Genomic DNA, 21,441 nt, shown 5'->3' on the forward strand with positions numbered 1-21,441 from the left:
AACAGTAGACCTCTTGGACTGAGACTCTAGTTTCCTTATTTCCTATATTTCACCTCTTTATGGAGATTTCCTCACACTTTTATATTTCAACCTTCTTCAGAGAATGTAATTTTTGCAATCATAATTTCCAAGACCTCTTTTGTGTGCTTTGAATCTTATTTTTAAAGCATTCTATCCTTAATTCATAAATGCAGTATCTTTTCTTTAGTTTTTGAAGGTATTGAAAATCTTTTGAAAGTTTTTGTCTGCTCTCTGGATTATCTGCTTCTTCCAAGTTTCTTTTCTTGTGTTTGATTTGTCCTTTTGGTTGACCCCACACATTTTAGAAGGAAGAACTACAAGTCTGACTGGAACCTCTTTGTTTGTGGCAGGGATTGCCAACTTGCAGTTTTCACTGTAAAGTGGCCTGACCGGGCCTATTCTTCAGGGAACCCTGACCATTGGCATTGTTAAGTATTTTCTCTGGGATTAATTACATCCCTCAAAGAAGCATGCCCCAACTGGAGGGTCTGAGCCCTGTTGTTAGTACTCTGGGAGTACAATATATGAAGGAGATTTCACATCTCACTCTTCAATATGTCAACTTTCAGTTAGTGTCTCCTTTGTTAGTATTGTGCCCTATCAGCTGTGCCAGGTATACATCTGCTCACCTTCTCCAGACAGATTATTTCTGGGGTTCTTCAAGGATCAGGTAGGAGCAGTCACTAGATAGCACTGGGTGGAGCTTCCAGCAGTATATCAGCCCTACCTTCACCCTCATTTTCAGTTCCACATGGGACAGCCAAGTTTTGAGCTTTTCTGAGGTTCTGTGATACCAAATATATTGTATCTTGGCTTCTTACATTGCCTGCTTCAGTTTCAGCTTTCTCAGAGCTTCTAAATCAACTTCCACTAGATTCACCTCTCCACGTTCCAAGTTTCTGTCCCTTTGGCTCTTCTTCTATTCTTATTTTTGCAGGTTAATGCCTCCTTTTATCCAGGTACTTTTAATATAATGTTTTGAAGGGTTTAGAGAGAGAGCAAAAGAAATTATATGTTTAATCTTCAATCTTTAACTAAATCTCCCTATGAATTTTTCTACGGTATAAAAAAATCCAAGTTCTTGGCCAGGCACAGTGGCTCACACCTGTAATCCCAGCACTTTGGGAGGCTGAGGCAGGGGGATCACCTGAGGTCAAGAGTCCGAGACTAGCTTGGCCAACCCAGTGAAACCCCGTCTCTACTAAAAATACAAAAATTTGCCGGGCGTGGTGGCAGATGCCTGTAATCCCAGCTACTTTGGAGGCTGAGGCAGGAGAATTGCTTGAAACTGGGAGGTGGAGGTTGCAGTGAGCCGAGATCATGCCACTGCACTACATCATGGGTGACAAAGTGAGACTCCATCTCCCAAAAAAAAAAAAAAAAAAAAAAAAAAAAAAAAAAATTCCAAGTTTTTAGCAGCTTTGGTGGTCAGGGGGGTAGGTGATTAGAGCAATCCTTCTCTACATTCAAGCTAAGGAAATCTAAGCTGTCTAAACTTTTATAACCACCTGTAAGTGAAATTAAAGCTGTTCCTTACTTCTATAATAGACAACTATCAAAAGGAGAAAAATAACTTTCTTTTTTTTTTTTTTTTTTTTTTTTTTTGAGACGGAGTCTCGCTGTGTGGCCCAGGCTGGAGTGCAGTGGCCCGATCTCAGCTCACTGCAAGCTCCACCTCCCGGGTTCACGCCATTCTCCTGCCTCAGCCTCCGAGTAGCTGGGACTACAGGTGCCCGCCACCACGCCCAGCTAGTTTTTTGTATTTTTAGTAGAGACGGGGTTTCACCGTGTTAAGCAGGATGGTCTCGATCTCCTGACTTTGTGATCCGCCCGTCTCGGCCTCCCAAAGTGCTGGGATTACAGGCTTGAGCCACCGCGCCCGGCCTAGAGAAAAATAACTTTCAAGTCAAGAAACAATTAATTACATTCCTGGATATAGAAAAACTTTGGGAAATAGAGCAAATTTGCAGATTCCTTTATAAAAAGGAAATCCATATATAATGAAAACTGTGTTCCCAGAAATTTAGTTTGTGAGGAAGAGAGGTTTATGTAAGAGAACAGGGGACCTCTAGAGGGAAACTTCCATATGACATACTTATTATTCTTGTCATTAGCTATAGGTACTTTCTGAACACATGGGATTAATGTAATTCACATTTAGTCAGTTTGCCAGGGCAGACACAAAGAGTGTTGTAGCATGCCATCTGGAAATTCCACCTCTGTGGCATTCCAGCTGTATACATCCCTTCTCTCTCAATTATCCATTTTCACGTGAATAGACACAGACATTTTGCCCAACATGGCATGTCTACCTCATTACTGCAGGATGAATGATACTGTGTGATTCTCCCCTGGGGCTGAGAGATGGAATAGATGACTTCCCTAAATTTGCTATATTCCAAGGAGTCTTTGTATCCCTAGGTTTCACAAATATTAAATCCCAAGGTAATGTTGATGCTGAAGGGAAAGCAAATTATCACAAGGCTGGAGATTTTAATGATACCTGCAGGTTGCAACTATTTATTTATTTATTTATTTTGAAATAGAGTTTTGCTCTTGTTGTCCAGGCTGGAGTGCAGTGGTGCAATCTCTGCTTGCTGCAACCTCCGCCTCCTGGGTTCAAGTGATTCTCCTGCCTCAGCCTCCCGAGTAGCTGGGATTACAGCTATCTGCCACCACACCCGGCTAATTTTTTGTATTTTTAGTAGAGACGGGGTTTCATCATGTTGGCCAGGCTGGTCTCGAACTCCTGTCCTTAGGTGATCCACCTGCCTTGGCCTCCTAAAGTGCAGAGATTACAGGCGTGAGCCATCATGCCTGACCAGCAGATTGTAACTTCTTGACTGTGAAGGGCATCACAAAATCTTCCTTTCTAACATAAAATACTGATGAATTGGCTGGGCATGGTGACTCAAGCCTGTAATCCCAGCACTTTGGAGGCCAACGCAGGTAGATCACCTGAGGTCAGGAGTTCGAGTCCAGCCTGGCTGATATGGTGAAACCGTATCTGTACTAAAAATACAAAAATTAGCTGGGCGTGGTGGTGGGTGCCTGTAGTCCCAGTTACTCAGGAGGCTGAGACAGGAGAATTGCTTGAACTCGGGAAGCAGAAGTTGCAGCGAACCGATTTTGCCTCATTGCACTCCAGCCTGGGTGACAGAGTGAGACTTTGTCTCAAAACAAACAAACAAACAAACAAACAAACAAAAAACTGGTGAATTTTTGTTTGCATCTGTCTAGCTTTTAAGATCTTTCTGAACCCCAGATGACTGTTAGATTGGTCTCCTCAGTGTCCTGGGTCCTCACCAACTGCTTCTCTGCAGCACTCCTTTCACCTAGAATTCCTTTCATTCATTCACTTTCATGTTTGCCATGCAGTTGTAGTAAGTAGAGGGGACTTATGCAAAGTCTATGCCATCTAAAAACTCAGTATCTAATGGGGGAGATAAACAAGAAAGGGGCTGAGATAAGTAGATATAAAAGAGGGCACTATGGGAATACATAGTAGTGAGGTGGGAAGTATAAATGAGCAGTGAAGGCTTCCCAGAGAAAGTACTGTCCAATCAGTGACAAGACAGGCAAGCAGAAGTGAGCCAGATGAAAGATGGGTAACATGAGGTGGGTGAGGTGGATCCCTCTAGAGAGAATCTCATTCTGCCATTCAAATTCATCCTAAAGGTCCAGTTAGAGTCTTGTCTTCCCATCAGGCTTTTTCACTGGTCTCTTAATTGACATCATAGGAAAGGTATAGTTTTCCTTTCTCTATCTTTTCCTCACTGATGAAGGTCCCAGGGCTCTCCCCAATTTTGGTGGCCAGCTGATAGGAAGATACAACCTTGAGAGAGGAGACACAGCCCCTTTAGGTTTGGGCCTAATTCACGTGCTTCAGTATGGTTCATCAGATATTATGGGCATAAGACCACAGTGGTACCTTATTTTCTGTTTGCTTATTTATATATTTCTTTATAAACCTCTCAGGGGGAGTATCACAGATGTGGGGTGGGATTTGGTCATTCCTGGATGTCTTAGTCAAATGCCATACAATAGCACCCCTTAAACTGCAGTCAGAGGTGTAACTTTTCCCATAATTTGAAGCTGTTTTTGAGTGAGAAATCTAGAAGAAAAAGGTTCATTAATCCTCTAGTGTCTTCTACTTTCCTTAAAGTCTATATTGTCATGCTCCTTCTCATTAAGCACAGCTGCTAGGCAGCTGCTGGCAGCAGTCACAAGAGTTCAAGGCTAGCCTGTGGCCTAACACAAAGAACTGTTGTTCATTAAACATTCACTGCATGGTGGTAAATGCAGAGCACAAGTTTGCAGGGGATGACTGTAGAAAAAAACAAAAGTGCATGTGAAGAAGGGGAATAGAGCACTTTTTCAAGCCTCTTCTCAGGTGGCAGATGACTGATTCTAAAAAGGGAGTTCCCATTTTATTTCCAGAAAGTCCAAACAAAAGAAACAACACAGGAGGCCTCATTTTTCTCATTAGGAACATGAAATCAATTTCACTGTGCTTCAAGACATTCAGTTATCCTCTGCTCAAAGCTGAGGAGGTGGGTTTTGCTTTTCTAAAGTGAATTGTTATACTTTGCCATTTGGTATGGAATCACCCAATGCAGTGAAAACAGGAAGTTTATGATGTAGAGAATGCTTCACAGATCCACTGAAGAGTACTTCGCTGTGATAATCAGCTGCATGGGCTCATTAGATTCTGGAATTACAGGCTTTTTTTATTAGAATTTGGTGGTGCTCACTCATTTTGACATTGTAAACACATGGTTGAAAATTCCACTATTTTGGAGATGTCTGAATAATTATGTATCAGTTAATTTGTTCAGGAAAATTGGTCTTACAGGGTAGTCTATTATCAGCCTGTTCAGAAAACTTACTGTTTCCTTCTCTCTAATTTAAGATGTAAAAGTTAGATAAAGCACATCTATAAGTTTAAAGTAACACATCCACCAAAATATGCCCCAGGAGCAAGAGCTTTGCAAGCTTCTCTAACTTGCAAGATATGAGCAATGACAACTCAGAAAAATATCAACTGTTGGCTGGGATTGCCTTGATGTCTGCCCTACACATTTTTAGTATAGGTTTCTCTTAAGCATTAGTGTCTTTATTTATATAGCTATTGCAATATGACCACTTATTTTCTCAGTGATACCTATTGGTGGCATATAATTTTGAAATAATTTCTATCATTCACTTTTCTCCATTTCCTGAAATAATTAGGCTTACTGAATTCTCAGGTCACCCCAGTATATCCAGGTTCATGTAGTCTGTAAGGGTCTTTCCCATCATTTCCACATTTTCAAAATTACACCAAATTAACAAGGAAGGGGCTGAGATAAGTAGATATAAATAGAGGGCACTATGGGAATACATGGTAGTGAAGTGGGAGGTATGAATGAGCAGTGAAGGCTTCCCAGAGAAATTACTGTCCAATCAGTGACCAGACAACCAAAGAGAAGTGAGCCAGATGAGAGGTGGGTAACAGGAGATGGGTGAGATGGATCCCTCTAGAGAGACTCTCATTCTGCCATTCAAATTCATCCTACAGGTCCAGTTCAAGTCTTGTCTTCCCATCAGGCTTTTTCATTGATCTCTTGATTTTGCAAGACAAGCTCAAATAGAGAACTCCATGAAATTGACTTTCTCATCCTTCCATCCCTCTATCCATATTTAATCTTTTACTACTCTGAAAACCATTGGCAATGTATTTCCTCTTCTCTGTGGTATTTATTATCACTTTGTTCCTTGTAGTATAGTTTTTGTGTTCATATCTTATTTATATGATAGACTTAGGCCTTCTTAAGGATTGACATTATGTTGAATGTATCTTTATATTATTCATAATATTTTAAAGTCTTCTCCATCTACTAAATTTTCAATTAAAATTTGTTGAGTCGGCTGGGCTTGGTGGCTCATACCTGTAATCCCAGCACTTTGGGAGGCCAAGGTGGGAGGATCACCTGAGGTTGGGAGTTTAAGACCAGTCTGATCAACATAGTGAAACCCCGTCTCTACTAAAACATACAATAAATTCGCTGGGCGTAGTGGTATGTGCCTGTAATCCCAGCTACTCGGGAGGCTGATGCACAAGAATTGCTTGAACCCAGGAGGCAGAGTTTGCAGTGAGCCAAGATCGTGCCACTGCACTGAAGCCTGGGTGACAAAGTGAGACTCTGTCTCAAAAAAAAAAGATAGATAGATAGATAGATAGATAGATAGATAGATAGATAGATAGAGTTGACTAAATGACTGACAGTAAAAGAAAAAGTGGAATGGTCTTTTTAGAGGCAAATAATAAGGCAAGCAACCAGTGGAGGTCACCGTCATTCGTTTTAAATATATCAATTCTTGTTTTTAGTTTTCGCTAGTATAAGTACAATGCCTCTCAATTGTTTTTTCATGAACATAGAGTCACCAAGCAGACATCAGGTGAAAACATGTAAATTGCCTTTCTTGACGGGTTTGCTCCTCAGTAGTTTCCATGGCACATTCCAGGGAATTCTGGAGAGACTGCAGCTGATTCAGGGTTTCCTTCAATAAAAACCGAGTTACGAATTGTTCCAAATTGGAGGCTTCTTGGTAGTCCTAAGAGTGACAAAACAAATGCAATTAGAAGTATGGTAGAAAAAAATACCCAGGATTTTTTTTTTTCTTTTACCATGTACTCATCAATCCCTGATTGATCCTAGAGAGAGAGGGTGGAGAGAAGAGAAGAGAAAAGATCTGTTGAGCCCTGGAGGCTACAGCATAGCTCTCATCCACCCACCGGGAGATGAATAAAAAAGCTGCAGAAATGACTGGAATACCTTGCTTCCCAATGTACCTGCCTCAAGATTAAGAAAAAGGACAAAGCCAGCAGAGTTGCAAAATAGATGTTTGTAGAAAAGAAAAAATAACTATTCAGGGGGAAAAAAAAGATCAGAATGTGACTAACTCAGGGTTTGTTCTACGTCTCATTTGAATGTTGACCATGCCATCATATATTTTCTCTATTACCAACAAAGTGCAGCCACGTTTCAGCAATTGGCTTAATTCACTCCTGATGCATTTCTTATGCTTGATCTGTACTATGCTGAAGACAAAGAAAATTATGTGTAGTTATTTAAAATTCAGAAAATGTTAGGCTTGGAATATTTAAACAGTTTACTAAATCTGCTTATGTCTCTCCCTCAGTTACTTTACCTGAGGTTCATTGACAACTAACTTCTAGGACAGCACCTGAGCCACAAAAGCAGCATTCACTGAAACAGCCCCAGGGTCACTGCAGAGGTCACTGCAGACTGAATAAATGTACTTGCCAAGCTTACTCAAGGTAGATGGGTGAACTGTGGATGGTACCACCTGCTGTGCTTGTCTTCCTAAAATCTCAGGGAGAACCAACAAAGAAAACCAGGTTGGTGTGGAATAAGATGGTGACAGGGCCACTCTTTCAGGTCATGGGACCGCCAGTGAAATCTGATTTTCTAGAGTCTTGAGTGGAAATGGTATATTCAAGTTCAGTCAAGGAAAAGATTTATTCGTCTCTGTCCCTAAACAAAAATTTTTTATGGCTGAAAAGACAAAACACAAAATGACTGATGGTGATAAGATAATACCACGAATCATGATATGCTGGAGAAACTTAGGGCATAGGTATAAACCTACACAAATAAGATTTAGGTATCTAACCTTCCTGGTTCTCAGCCTTCCCACTTATAAATCACTAAGTAACTCTGGCATACATTCCAACTCAAAAATATTCTGTGCTTCTATCAACTTTAATTTAGGAAGAATTGGATTATGGCCTCCTGACATAATTTACTTTGGAAGTTTTGCTAATAGAAGAATAATGTAATAGCATAGAAAATCTCATTTCTTTCTCAATTTGAAATAGTAAAAGGTTTCAATCATCAGCCTCTTTTTAAGCCCATTCATTACAGGTGAACAACACAGGAAATTTTCTTATCTACTGTGATGGTTAATATTGAGTGTAAACTTGATTGGATTGAAGGATGCAAAGTATTGTCCCTGGGTATGTCTGTGAGGGTGTTGCCAAAGGAGATTAACATTTGAGTCAGTGGACTACGAGAGGCAGACCTACCTGCCATCTGGGTGGGTATCAACTACTGCAGCTGCCAGCGTGCTTAGAATAAAGCAGGCAGCAGAAGATGGAAGAGCAGATTTGCTGAGTCTTCTGGCCTTCATCTTTTTTCTGTGCTGGATGCTTCCTGCCCTCAAACATCAGACTCCAAGATCTTCGGCTTTTGGACTTTTGGACTTACACCAGTAGTTTGCCAGGGGCTGTCAGGCCTTTGGCCACAGACTGAAGGCTGGACTGTTGGCTTCCCTGCTTTTGAGGTTTTGGAACTCAGACTGATCCACCACTGGCTTCCTTTCTCCTCAACTTGCAGACGGCCTATGTGGGACTTTACTGTGTGATCGTGTGGTGTGAATTAATTCTCCTTAATAAACTCCCTTCATATAAACATCTATCCTATTAGTTCTGTCCCTCTGGAGAACCCTGACTCTTACATCTACCATATATAATAGTCCTATTTAAAAATTAAAAATTGCAATGTCTTTAAACTCCATTTAAGAAACTAACCATAAACTAAACATAACCATTACATGCTTATAATAATCTTAAGAGTTTTGGGTGAGTTAAATCAAGCTAAAAATATTCCAAATATTTAATATTATCTCACAGCTTGCTATTTATTGGTTAAAAAAAAGCTTCAAAAAATTTTCTCTGAACGAGTTTTTAAAATTGAGGAAGGCTTTTCTTTGAGGTTGAAAGAAAATGTGATGATAGAAAAAAAAGTGTGTTTGAGTCTTTTCCCACAGTTATTTCCACATCACCAATGAATATTCTAAAAAATAAAATTTATTAAAATGAAAATAAAATATAATTGCAAAGTCAGGGATTAGGCCAACTATTTTTGTATCTCCGTATATACTATGACTAATATAAAGCAAATGAGAAAAAGTTTTATACTTATTTGTAGACTGCAGTGAAAAATGAAGAAAGCATACATTTACTGAGCAATAAAGCATAGCGTTGTCCTTATTCTTTTCTCATTTAAATGTTACATATTTGTCATGTCAGAATTATAGAAAAGAGATTTTTAAAATTATAGTTAGCCATTTAAAACACTCCAGGCATTGCAATTAGGTTTCTGCTTCTTTGACAGAAAGGTCATGTCTTTTATTTCTGTATCCCTTATGGTGGAGTAGAGGTTTGTTCATACCTGATTGTTTGCAGATACACTCCTAACTCTAAGAATTTATTGCATTTGCTATTGTGTTCTTACATATAAATGTTTTGTCGATGTTAAAGTTAGATAATTAAGAAAACTTAAAGTCAGGCAATTGGCTACTTATCATTGCTCCACCATAGCAAATCAGAAAGTTATTATTAGGTTGACCCTCTTATCTCACTCTGATGAGAGTTTGTTAACCTTACTAGTGACTCTGTAGGTAACATTGAAAAGTGGCAGAACTCAGTTGGTTGATACCTTTCTTTGATATAAATGTTGATGCCTTGACATTGAGAGGGGTGGTGGGTGGGTTTAAGGTTTGGGGGATTACGTTTGAGTCAATTATGAAGGTTTGCTGTTTTATACTACCCCTCATTGATAAGGAGAAAAAAATAACTTGTTTTCTATTATTCCTACTTATCCTTCCAGACTCAGCTTGTAGCATTGTCTCTGTACAGTTGTTCCTTTCCTTGAACCACCACTTCTCTTCACAGTGAGGGAAGAGAGAGACCCTCTCATATTGTTTTATATTGTTTTATACTCAGTACCTGTTTTAAGAAAAACAAGGAAGTGAAACCAAAGACAGGAAGCCCGGCGCCAGGCCCAAAACTGGACCTGGACCTGCCTGGCCTAAACCTAGTAGTTAAAAATCAACTCATGACTCAGAAACCGATGTTATCCATAGATTCCCAGCATTGTATAAAAGAACATTGTGAAACTCCCTGCTCTGTTCTGTTTCACTCTGACCACCGGTGCATGCAGCCCCTGTCACGTACCCCTTGCTCGCTCAAATCAATCACCACCCTTTATGTGAAATCTTTAGTGTTGTGAGCTCTTAAAAGGGACAGAAATTGTGCACTTGGGGAGCTCGGATTTTAAGGCAGTAGCTTGCCGATGCTCCCAACTGAATAAAGCCCTTCCTTCTACAACTCAGTGTCTGAGAGGTTTTGTCTGCAGCTCATCCTGCTACATTTCTTGGTTCTCTGACCCCAAAGCAAGGTGACTGATGGACAGCCGAGGCAGCCCCTTAGGCAGCTTAGGCCTGCCCTGTGGAGCATCCCTGCTGGGGACTCCAGCCAGCCTGAGTAACGTGATCCAAAGAGTGCTCCTGGGTAGGCAATTGCCCTGGTGGGATGCCTCGCCAGAGCAGCACGTAGCAGGCCCCCACAGAGGATTAACACAGTGGCTGAACACCAGGAAGGAACTGACACTTGGAGTCCAGACATCAGAAACTTGGTAAGACTAGTCTTTGGAACTTGCCCACTCCATTTGAGTGGAAGTGTGGCCTGATCACCCACAGCATGCCTTCATTGGCACTTTGGTGTTGGTTTTGGTTTTGACTTGGTTTGAATTGCTTGAGAGGACTGGTGTTGGGAACTTGCCCACTCCATTTGAGTGGAAGTGTGGCCTGATCACCCACGGTGTGCCTTTATTGGCACTTTGGTGTTGGTTTTGGTTTTGACTTGGTTTGAATTGCTTGAGAGGACTGGTGTTGGGAACTTGCCCACTCCATTTGAGTGGAAGCATGGCCTGATCACCCACCGTGTGCCTGTACCGGCACTTTGGTTTTTGTTTTTGGCTTGACTTAGACTGCTTGATACTTTGGTTTTGATTTTGACCTGGCTTGGATTTCTGGACACTCTGATTTTGGTTTGGTGTAAACTGCAGAAGTGTGTGTGTGCCCTTTTTACTTGTTTTTTTTTTTGTGGTGTGCGTGTGGTGGGAGTGTGGTGTTTTGTCTCGAAGAAGTATAGGTCAGGCACAAATACGCCCACCCCACTAGGAACTATGTTAAAAAATTTCAAGAAAGAGAAAAAAGGGGGGAGGCAGAATTTATATAAAAATAATGTTATACGGTAAATTCTTGTCCTGAAATAAATTAACTGGTTGTTTAAAGAAAAAAATGTTTGTAATAAGTCAGAAAGTTGAGACATGTCGAAAAATTGTCTGCAAAAGTCATAAAAGAAAAAAAGTTATAAAAATATTTTATACAAAAAATGTTGTATAATTTAAAAATAATAAGGCCTCCTGAGTACTATTGAAGAAACAGTTTATGTGCAAGGCTCATAAGAAAAGTAAAATTTATCTTTGGTAAAAAGATTATAAGGAGGCATAAGAATGTGGATTTTTACCTACATTAAAAGGTTAAAAAAGTTATTGTTTTGAAAGTTTAAGCAAGTTTTAAAATGTTAATTGTAAAGAAAATTCTGTGTGTAAACATATTAGCTAAAGTTAAAAAGGTATCGTCCAGTTTTTCTGTGAACTGGACATTAAAGTAAAAATGCAACAGGTTTTTCTTAAAGCATCAACCTGCTCTTGAACAAAAATTATAATAGGTTAAAAAGAGTCTATAAAATCTTATGATCAAACATGAAAAACTGGATAAATATGTCTACAAGGTTTTATTAAAATTAAGTTTAACGTTGATGACACACTAATATAAAGGTAAAATTTAGCTTACCTGGTGTAAAAGTCATACAGGAAGCATTGTTAAATATAAAATGGTGTTTAGCTTTCTGTAGTCAAAAAATGAATAAAGATAGGTGCTAAAGGAAACATTCATTTTACTAGAGGATCATAGAAGTTAAAGACTTAAAACAAACTTTAGCAATTAAGACAGCATATCCAGATGCAAATACCTGGTTAAAATGAATCAAATATTCCATCTGCACATTAAACAAAAGTAATTGTTATGCTTGTGCACATGGCAGGCCAGAGGCCCTGATTGTCCCCCTTCCACTAAGGCGGTCCTGCAGTCAACCAGGTGTGGGCTGCATGGTAACTCTTTTCCAGGATTCTACAGCCTGGAGTAATAAGTCATGCCAAGCTCTCTCTGCTATATCCCAAAGTCCCTGTGGGTCAGCCCCCGAGGGCCATCCAGCTTCAGTCTCCCAACACTAAGTTCACTTTGTGTCTCTCATGGCAGGGAGGAGACTTAGCATTCCTTGGAGACCTGAAGGGATTCAGTGAGCTTAAGAATTTTCAAGAGCTTATCAATCAGTCAGCCCTTGTTCATCCCCAAGCGGATTTGTGGTAGTACTGTGGTGGACCTTTACTGGGCACTCTGTCGAATAACTAGAGTGGCACTTGTGCTTTAGTCCATTTGGCTATCCCTTTCACCCTGGCATTTCATCAATCAGAGGAGAAAAATAATAATAAGACATCGTAAAGCAAGAGAATCCCCTTATAGGTCTTTCAACTCTCACATCTATTTAGATGCAATTGGAGACCCGCAAGGAATACCAGATTAATTTAAAGCTTGAAATCAAGTAGTTACAAGATTTAAGTCAATATTTTGGTAGATGACAGTCAATAAAAATGTAGATTAGATAAACTACATCTATTACAACCAACAGCAACAAGCTTTTCATGAGTTAAAAAGATAAACTCATGTTGGCCCCAGCCCTGAGGTTACCTGACCTGACGAAACTCTTTACACTCTATGTGTCAGAAAGAGAAAAAGTAGCAGTTGGAGTTTTAACCCAGACTGTAGGGTCCTGGCCAAGGCCAGTGGCCTATCTCTCAAAACAACTAGACAGGGTTTCCAAAGGCTGGCCCCCATGTCCAAGGGCCCTGGCAGCAACAACCCTGTTAGCACAAGAAGCAGATAAGCTAATGCTTAGGCAAAACCTAAACATAAAGTCCCCCCATGGTGCGGTAATTTTAATAAATACCAAAAGACACCATTAGCTAATGAATGCTAGACTAACTAGATACCAAAGCTTGCTCTGTGAAAATGCCTGCATAATCATTGAAGTTTGCAACACGCTAAACCCCGCCACCTTGCTCCTGGTATCAGAGGGCCCAATTAAACAAACTGTGTAAAAGTATTGGACTCAGTTTATTCTAGTGAGCCCAACCTCTGAGACCATCCTTAAACATCAGTAGACTGGGAGCTGTACATGGATGGGAGCAGCTTCGCCAGCCCCTACAAAGTGACTCTGAAGAAGATGACAAGCCCTGTTCCAGTCACACCCGGAAGCTGACTGGTCCATGCACGGCCAAAACATGAGGAAACTCATTGCGAGACTTGTTTTCCTTAAAATTTGGACTTGTACAGTAAGGACTTCAACTGACCTTCCTCAGACTGAGGGCTGTTCCCAGAATATACATCAAGTCACTGAGGTATGACAAAAGATTGCTACTGTCCTATTATTTTATGGTTATTATAAGTGTACCAGGACTCTAAAAGAAACTTGTTTGTATAATGCTATTCTATCCAAGGTATGTAGCCCAGGAAATAACCAACCTGATGCGTGTTATGACCCATTTTAAGTCTCTCATGATCACAGTTTTTAAAATAAAATTAAGGACGCGTCCCTTTCTAGGTGACACAAATAAAGCAATAGCTAGGACAGAAAATAGAGGGGTCTCCAAGCATATAATCCTAAAATTTAATGCTTGTGCAACTATCAATAGCAATTGGCATAAAATAAGATGCAATTCTTTAAATTAAAAAAAAGATTTCATGGCAGGAAATAAGTATATCTGCCATAAATTAAGCTCATGTGCAAATGTGTGTAATTACTGGTCTTGTGTCATCTAGACTACTTAGAAAAAGGATGAAAATGATCCTGTTTAGTCCCAAAAACAAGAAGGCAGCCCCTCTTGTATGAGTGGAAACTGCAACCCCTTAAAATTAATAATTACAAATCCCTTAAACCCAAGGTTAAAAAAAAAAAAAAAAAAAAAAAAGGAGAACACGTATCTCTGGGCATCAGTAGGAAAAGACTAGGTCCTAGAGTAAATATCTTAGTAAAAGAGGAGGTTCGTAAATGCTCTCCAGAACCAGTATTTCAGACTTTCTATGATAAACTAAATGTGCCAGTACCAGAGACTCCAGGAAGAATCAGAAATTTGTTTTTACAATCAGCGGAGCATGTAGCCCAGTCTCTAAATGTCACTTCATGTTATGTTTGTGGAGAAACTATAGTAAGAGATCAATGGCCATAAGAAGCCCGAGAATTAGCACCTACAGACCCAGTTCCTAATGAATTCCTGGCCCAAAAGGGTCACCCTAATCATCTCTAGGTTCTAAAAGTCTCAATTATTGGACAATATTGCACAGCTAAAAAAGGAAAAATTCACTCATTCTGTAGGATGACTTAGTTGTCTGGGGCAAAAACTGTATAATGGTACCAATAAAACAGTTACATGGTGGAGTTCCAATTACACAGAAAGAGATCCATTCAGTAAATTTCCAAGGTTGCAGACTGTCTGAGCCCACTCAGAATTCCACCAGGACTGGACTGCCCCCACTGGGTTATACTGGATATGTAGACATAGAGCCTACACTAAGCTGCCTGACCAGTGGACAGGTAGTTATGTTACTGATGCTATTAAGCCATCTTTCTTCCTACTGCCCATAAAAACAGGTGAACTCCTGGGCTTCCCTGTCTATGCTTCCCATGGAAAATGAAGCATAGCCATAGGTAATTAAAATGATAAATGACCTCCTAAAAAATTATACAATATTATAGACCTGCCACTTAGACACAAGACAGCTCATAGGGATACTGGACCCCCACTGACATGCTCAACTGAATCATATGATTGCAAGCTGTTTTAAAAATCATCACTAATAAAACCCGTCAAGCCTTGACTATTCTGGCCTGTCAAGAAACTCAGATAAGAAATGCTATCTAGCAAAATAGATTGACTCTCAACTACTTGCTAGCAGCTGAAAGAGAGGTCTATAAGAAATTTAACCTTACTAATTACTGTCTACACATAGATAATCAAAGGCAAGTAGTTAAAGACATAGTTAAAAATATACAAAACTGACACATGTGCCCGTATAAGTGTAGCATGAATTCAACCCTGAAGCCATGTTTAAAAATTAGTTCCCAGCACTAGGAGGATTTAAAACTCTTATAATAAAAGTTATAATAGTAATAAAAACCTGCTTACTACTCCCTTGTTTGCTACCTGTACTTCTTCAAATGATAAAAAAGTTTCATCACTACCTTAGTTCACCAAAATGCTTCAGCACAAGTGTACTATGTGAATCACTATTAATCTATCGCACAGAAAGACATAAGTAGCAAAAATAAGAGTGTAAACTCCCACTAATAAAAAGTGAGAGTCTCAAAGGGGGGAAATGAGGGAAGAGAGAGAGAGACCCTCTCATATTGTTTTATATTGTTTTATACTCAGTACCTGTTTTAAGAAAAAACAAGGAAGTGAAACCAAAGACAGAAAGCCCGGCGCCAGGCCCAAAACTGGACCTGGACCTGCCTGGCCTAAACCTAGTAGTTAAAAGTCAACTCATGACTCAGAAACCGATGTATCCATAGATTCCCGGCATTGTATAAAAGAACATCGTGAAACTCCCTGCTCTGTTCTGTTTCACTCTGACCACCAGTGCATGCAGCCCCTGTCATGTACCCCCTGCTTGCTCAAATCAATCACCACCCTTTATGTGAAATCTTTAGTGTTGTGAGCCCTTAAAAGGGACAGAAATTGTGCACTTGGGGAGCTCGGATTTTAAGGCAGTAGCTTGCCGATGCTCCCAGCTGAATAAAGCCCTTCCTTCTACAAATCAGTGTCTGAGAGGTTTTGTCTGTGGATTAGGAATACCTCTTTCCACTTCTATGTATTTCTGTGACATTTCTTCCCTACCTAGCATATAGAAGTTTCCATTGTGATATTATGATCTATTCATTTGTCTATCTTCCCCATTTTAGGCTAGCTCTTTAAGCACAGGGATTATGTCTTATTCTTCTCTGCCTCCAGTGTACTCAGAACTAAACTGCCTCACAGCAGCTGCCCCATAAATGCTTAAGAAATATGTGAGAAACCAGGTCCCACATGGAGAGTCAGGCACCAGAGGGAGTGTCCAAGCTCTGGGAAGTGCTCTTGCCACTGGCTAGTCACCAGCTGCCTCCCCCTGCATCCAGCCTTTGCTGGTTGTAGACATTGCCACCCAGCTTGCCCAGTCATGTGGGCTCTGCAATAAAGAAAAATACAGCTTTGTTCTAACAGACTGTTTGTCCTCATTTCATTTTCTGGACCATTCGTTAGTCTCCTTCCCTTCCCTTATTCTGGATCTCAAGGTTTGAGACTGCAGACCCGGGTGGCACAGATCCAATCTTCCTTCCCTTTTCTCAGATATGCAGCAGATGTTCCTTTGGAAGGCAGTGGCAAAAGAAGCAGATGGAAAATTAAATAGATAACAAGCTGGAAAATGTCAAAGCCTGGCCCTTCTAATTCTCAACAAATGTGTTGGTTGTGAAGGTACAAAAAGAGATTTTTTGCATTCTGAATTCCCCAAAAGACTGGTATGATGGCATAAGGCATGTGTTCCTTTAAGCAAAACCTGGATTTGAGAGACCAGCAGAAAGAACTCCTACAGACATAATAAAGTACTTTAAAAATGTACACATTATACACAGTATTCAGATTCTGCTTCTTTTTTTTTTTTTCAAACACAGTTTAATCCTCTGTGTCTATCAGAAAGGATATAGGCTAATAAAAGCTAATGTTATACTTCTCAGATCCTAATAATGTTCATTCATGTCATTGATAATTATTATTTACACAAATCATTAAGTGGAAATTGTGAACAAAGTAGTATTAATACTTCCATTTTTGTCTGCGGAAAGCCAAAATGTAAACATTTCAATCTACATATTTCCTTTGGTGGAGGTGGAACAGGGCTAGCATTCATTTGAGTAAAAATCCTAGTATTGGAAGCATAGTGCTTTGAATCAAGTTTCTTAGAGAAGTGTCTATGCATCTTAATTTTCACATCATTTCTCAGTAAGCAAGCTCTGCCCATCAGGTTGATGGAATCATCTGAGTTAATTAGGAAAATCAGAGCATCAGTCTTCCCTGTTTGAAAATCAACCAAGTCAGTGACATCTACGGTTAGTGTATTCTTGTTTATGAGGTTAGATAACAATCAAATTTAGCAAGGGGAAAGCATCTGACTGTCTTTTGGATTAACTCCCTGCAGCTCTCACCATTCTTGTGTGAGACATCTGAGGCAGCTTTTATAACAGAAAAAAATAATAATAATAACTTTACAAAGATAAGGTTGTCTTTTGCTCTTTTCTACTCTATCCACAATTATTACTTTTTAAAATACTAATTGGGTTACACACATTATCTATGCCCCAATTCTTTTAAATATTCTTAGGCTTTTATTTTAAATGGCACATTTTATTTTTTTTCAAACTGGGAGACCACTACATCAAATTTAAGCCTTATAAAAATAGAAAAATAAAGAACTGGCTCTTAATTGTCCTGATAATGGACAGAGGTTAACTCTAGCTAGTCTTTGTAAACTTTAGATAGCAAAACAAGATATCAAAATAATTTCAGACTACAGATTCCCAAGGATTAAGGAAATGGTAGATTCTCAGATTAGTGAAAGAGGAGACAAAATTATAATTTTGGATTAAATATTATTAAATAATTAATAAATTGAAATAAATTCTGAGCCCTATCTTAATCAGATATTCTGTAGTTTGAAATAAGAAAATAGGTTAGAGATGAATTATATTAAGACCTTTACATTGGACAAACTCCATTTTAAAGGGCTCATCTTAAAGTCATCAAGAATTTATTTTGTGTAGGATTCTTTCCTCTGGCCCCTCCTATTGCTCTGTCTCATACCAGGAGACCCTAACAAGAACATAAGACTACTTGGATGTCTTTGCCTAAAGGGCAATCCCATTCTGCTGAGAAGTAATCCTCTTCAAACAATTGGAATTTTAGAAAAATGCACATGGGTATGAGGATGGGGACATCTAGAGAGTCAGCCCAAATCTGAGATTAACTACTAGATGAGGACCCAGGTCATATTCATAGGTATCTAATAACATAATGTGGTGGTTAAGAAGCTGGCTCTGAAGACAGTCACACTTAAGTTCTGCTTGTGACACTCAACAGCTGTGTGAACTTTGGAAAGTATTCAACCTTTCTAAATCCCTATTTCTTTAACTGTGGATAAGAATAGTTATCATAAGTTTGTTGCAAGTATCAAAATTAAATACAGCATGTGGCACACACAGTAGGGTGTCTAGTTCATAATTTTTTATCAATGCTTATTATTGCTATTAACCCATTGGAGAAAGGATATTATAAAGTGTAACGGAGAGATCATTGGCTCGAAATTCACAAGACCTGGGTTTGTTTGCCATGATAATAGTTCACCTCAGAATTATTGCTAGGACAAATGTGTAGCTAGTGTTTGGCATGCAGCAGGCTCTCCACAAATATTAATTTTCCTGAGTTATTTTTCACACATATTTTCTACTGCATTTCTGCTACCTTGCTTATTCAAAAATGTACACCTTTTATATACACACTTGTTACCATGTTGAAGCTGTGGCCCACTGAATTTGGTGTTTGAGGAGTGTCAAGTTTAACGTGTAGAGTTCAAGTGCAAAATTTATCAAAAATTCTTCTATTCATAATTCTCCTCAAGTATAGTAAATTAGATACAATTTGTAAACCTAAACAGTACTTCCTGCATTCTCCTCTATCTCCTCTGAATTCTATGAGCCATATCCTCCTATAGAACATCTTGTTTTCTAGAATCTTTCCAAAATTGTTTCTTAGTCTTTGATTTTACTCCTCTTTCTTCCTTTCTCTCCTACATCTTTATATGTATATTGGCTAAGATTTCTTCCTTTCTCCTCAAATTTGTATGAGTCTGGTTTTACTCATCTAGGCCCAGTTCTTGTTCTGTATCGCAGATGTGTAGAAACCAGAAAATAATAACAGGAGTATTTGGGGAAGATGGCCATATTGGTGGCATAGTTTATAAAACCCTTGGAATCTTCACATGAAAACAGACCAAACAACTAGAAAACAGCAACAACAAAAAAACTCCAATAGACAACGAATGCAACAAAACTAGATGACAAGGTGTTATCATCAACCTACAACTGCAGGTGGGTAAGGACAAAATCACTGACAGCCACAAGATGTACATTGCATGGTGTTGCTGGATGTGTAGGCAGAAACAAAGGAACACAACGGGTTATGAGACAAACCTGAGAACAAAAGAACTCCAAAGTAGCCAACAAATGTTCACTAGAATAGCAATGGCTAATTTGAGAATAACAACTGAAACTGGCAGTCATTTTATCCAAAAATGGTTGAGTACAAAAATGAGAGAGCACAAAAGTCTTAGTAAGGCCTAAAGGGATTGGAACCGTGTAGCCCTGGTGAACTCTTAAAATCAGTCACTCCAAAGGCTATGTCAAGAGGGACCTACACTGAGGAATCAGCTAGCAGTGGACTCAAAATTGAGAGGGATGGTCACAGAGACAAGAAATAAAAACGGAGATTCAGATAAAAAGTTGGGGAGAGAAACAGAGTCAGAAAGCCTTGGAAGAAAAGCTACCTTATTTTTTCAGTACAAGACAAACCACTTAAGAGGAGATCCTGTGAAGTTAGAAAAACAATTTTGAACACAACTTCCTTTGAAAAAATTTAGGAAAACTGAATTCTTAAAAGCATCAAAAAATTATTAAGGTAAAATCCTATACAATGTTATAATAAGAAAAAGAAAAATAAGAAGCACAATAACATCCCTGTAGACAATGAAAGCATACCAGAAAGACAAGACAACAAAACAGACCCAAGTGTAACTAAGTATTTAAAAATAAGCTAGAAGATGTTAAGAAAAAAAAATTCAAGAAATGAACAAAAATACAAATCAGAGTTAGATTAACTCAGAAATGAAGTGATAGGATTCAGAAAAGAATTAGTAATCAAAGAAAAATACTATTTCTGAAATTAAGTCAAAATTAGAAAGAACATAAAAACAAACATTACATGTAATATCTTAATAAGAGAAAATGAAAGGAAAGAAAGCTTTTAAAATCAAAAATAGCAAAAAAAATAAAAGGGATTTGAGAGGAAATGACAAATGTTGAACATACACAGAATATACAATACACTGATAATAGAATTTCTAAAGAAGTATAGAAACTAACAAAGGGAAATAACACTAGAAACTATTATTCAAGAATATTTTCCTAAAATAAAATGATTTGATATTAAATACTGAAAGTATGCCATATATGTGAGAATATCAACTCAGAACAAACACATCAAGACGTATTTTAGTAAAATTACTGAACTTTAAAAGACAAAGCAATAATTCTTCATGCATGGAGACATATAGAGCAAATGACTTATGGGTAAAAAAGAAAACAAAATGAAATCTAGATTACCACAAGGCCTTCTAAAACCAACACTTTTATTGCAGAAAAAAAGTGTAGTGGCATATTTTAAGATATTTAAAATAGAGCCAAGAATTTTGTATCAGGAAAAATTGTCTGTTAAGTATAAAGGGTCCCCGAAAATTGTGAACATGCTAAAACTCAGGTAATATTGTTCTCATGAGCCCTTCCTCAGGAATCTTAGAAAATGAGCTGCAGACAACCAAAACAACCAGGGAGACTTCAACATAAATACTGGTGACCTAGATCACATCCAGCAACCTTTTTTTTTTTTTTTTTGTAGAGGCCTAGACAGTAAATATTTTAGACTTTGTGAATAAGAGATCACATGAAAGCAGCCATAGATAATACTGAATTAGTTGGACTATGTTCATAGACCATATAAAATATATGACTGGCAGAATTTGGCTAATGGCTGGAGTTTGCTGATCACTGTTTCAGTCACTGAGTATCAAAGGCTGCCAACCTAAAAAAGAAAAAAAATCAACAACTAAAAGATGTGATTCTTGACCAGAGAACACACTATCCATTATAGTTCTGTCAAATTAGCATCTGGATTTAGCTGACAATTTGTAGCAAAAATAGAGTTGAGAAGAATGTGCTTACTTGTACCATGAGTAGGCTAATCAGTAAAGCCTAAACCATGAGAATAAGCACCTCTCCGGGCTCTGCAACAGATAAACTGTAAAAATATATAAATAAAAGGGATTGCAAAATAGCCTATAAATTAAAAGAAATGCAATAGAGAGAAAATGAGTACAATTTAACTACAGTTTCTGGGGATGAAAATCTGCGTAATAAAACCGTAATAAAGCACAAGCAAGTGACTACTAGAAGGATCCATTGGTAGTTATTTTCAGGGGAAGGAGGAATCATAATTGGGACACAACATGTGGAAGGACTTCTAGGGTAACTGGAAGGTCTGGTTTCTAAAATCTTGGTGATGGCTTCAAGATTGCCTTATGATCATG

The 21,441-nt window shown here is 38.6% G+C and overlaps 1 protein-coding gene across 1 annotated transcript in view; it reads right to left on the reverse strand.

Moving 5' to 3' along the window:
* The window catches only part of LOC105497276 (N-terminal EF-hand calcium binding protein 1), a 173,446-nt gene that overhangs the window by 33,355 nt on the left and 118,650 nt on the right, over positions 1 to 21,441 (reverse strand). Inside the window, exon 6 of the mRNA XM_011768284.2 lies at positions 6,482 to 6,618. Within this exon, the coding sequence (XP_011766586.2) occupies positions 6,482 to 6,618 (137 nt within the window). The remainder of the gene's footprint in view (positions 1 to 6,481; positions 6,619 to 21,441) is intronic.

The sequence above is a fragment of the Macaca nemestrina genome, chromosome 8 (genome assembly GCF_043159975.1).
Source record: "Macaca nemestrina isolate mMacNem1 chromosome 8, mMacNem.hap1, whole genome shotgun sequence".
In the NCBI taxonomy this organism is placed as follows: domain Eukaryota; kingdom Metazoa; phylum Chordata; class Mammalia; order Primates; family Cercopithecidae; genus Macaca; species Macaca nemestrina.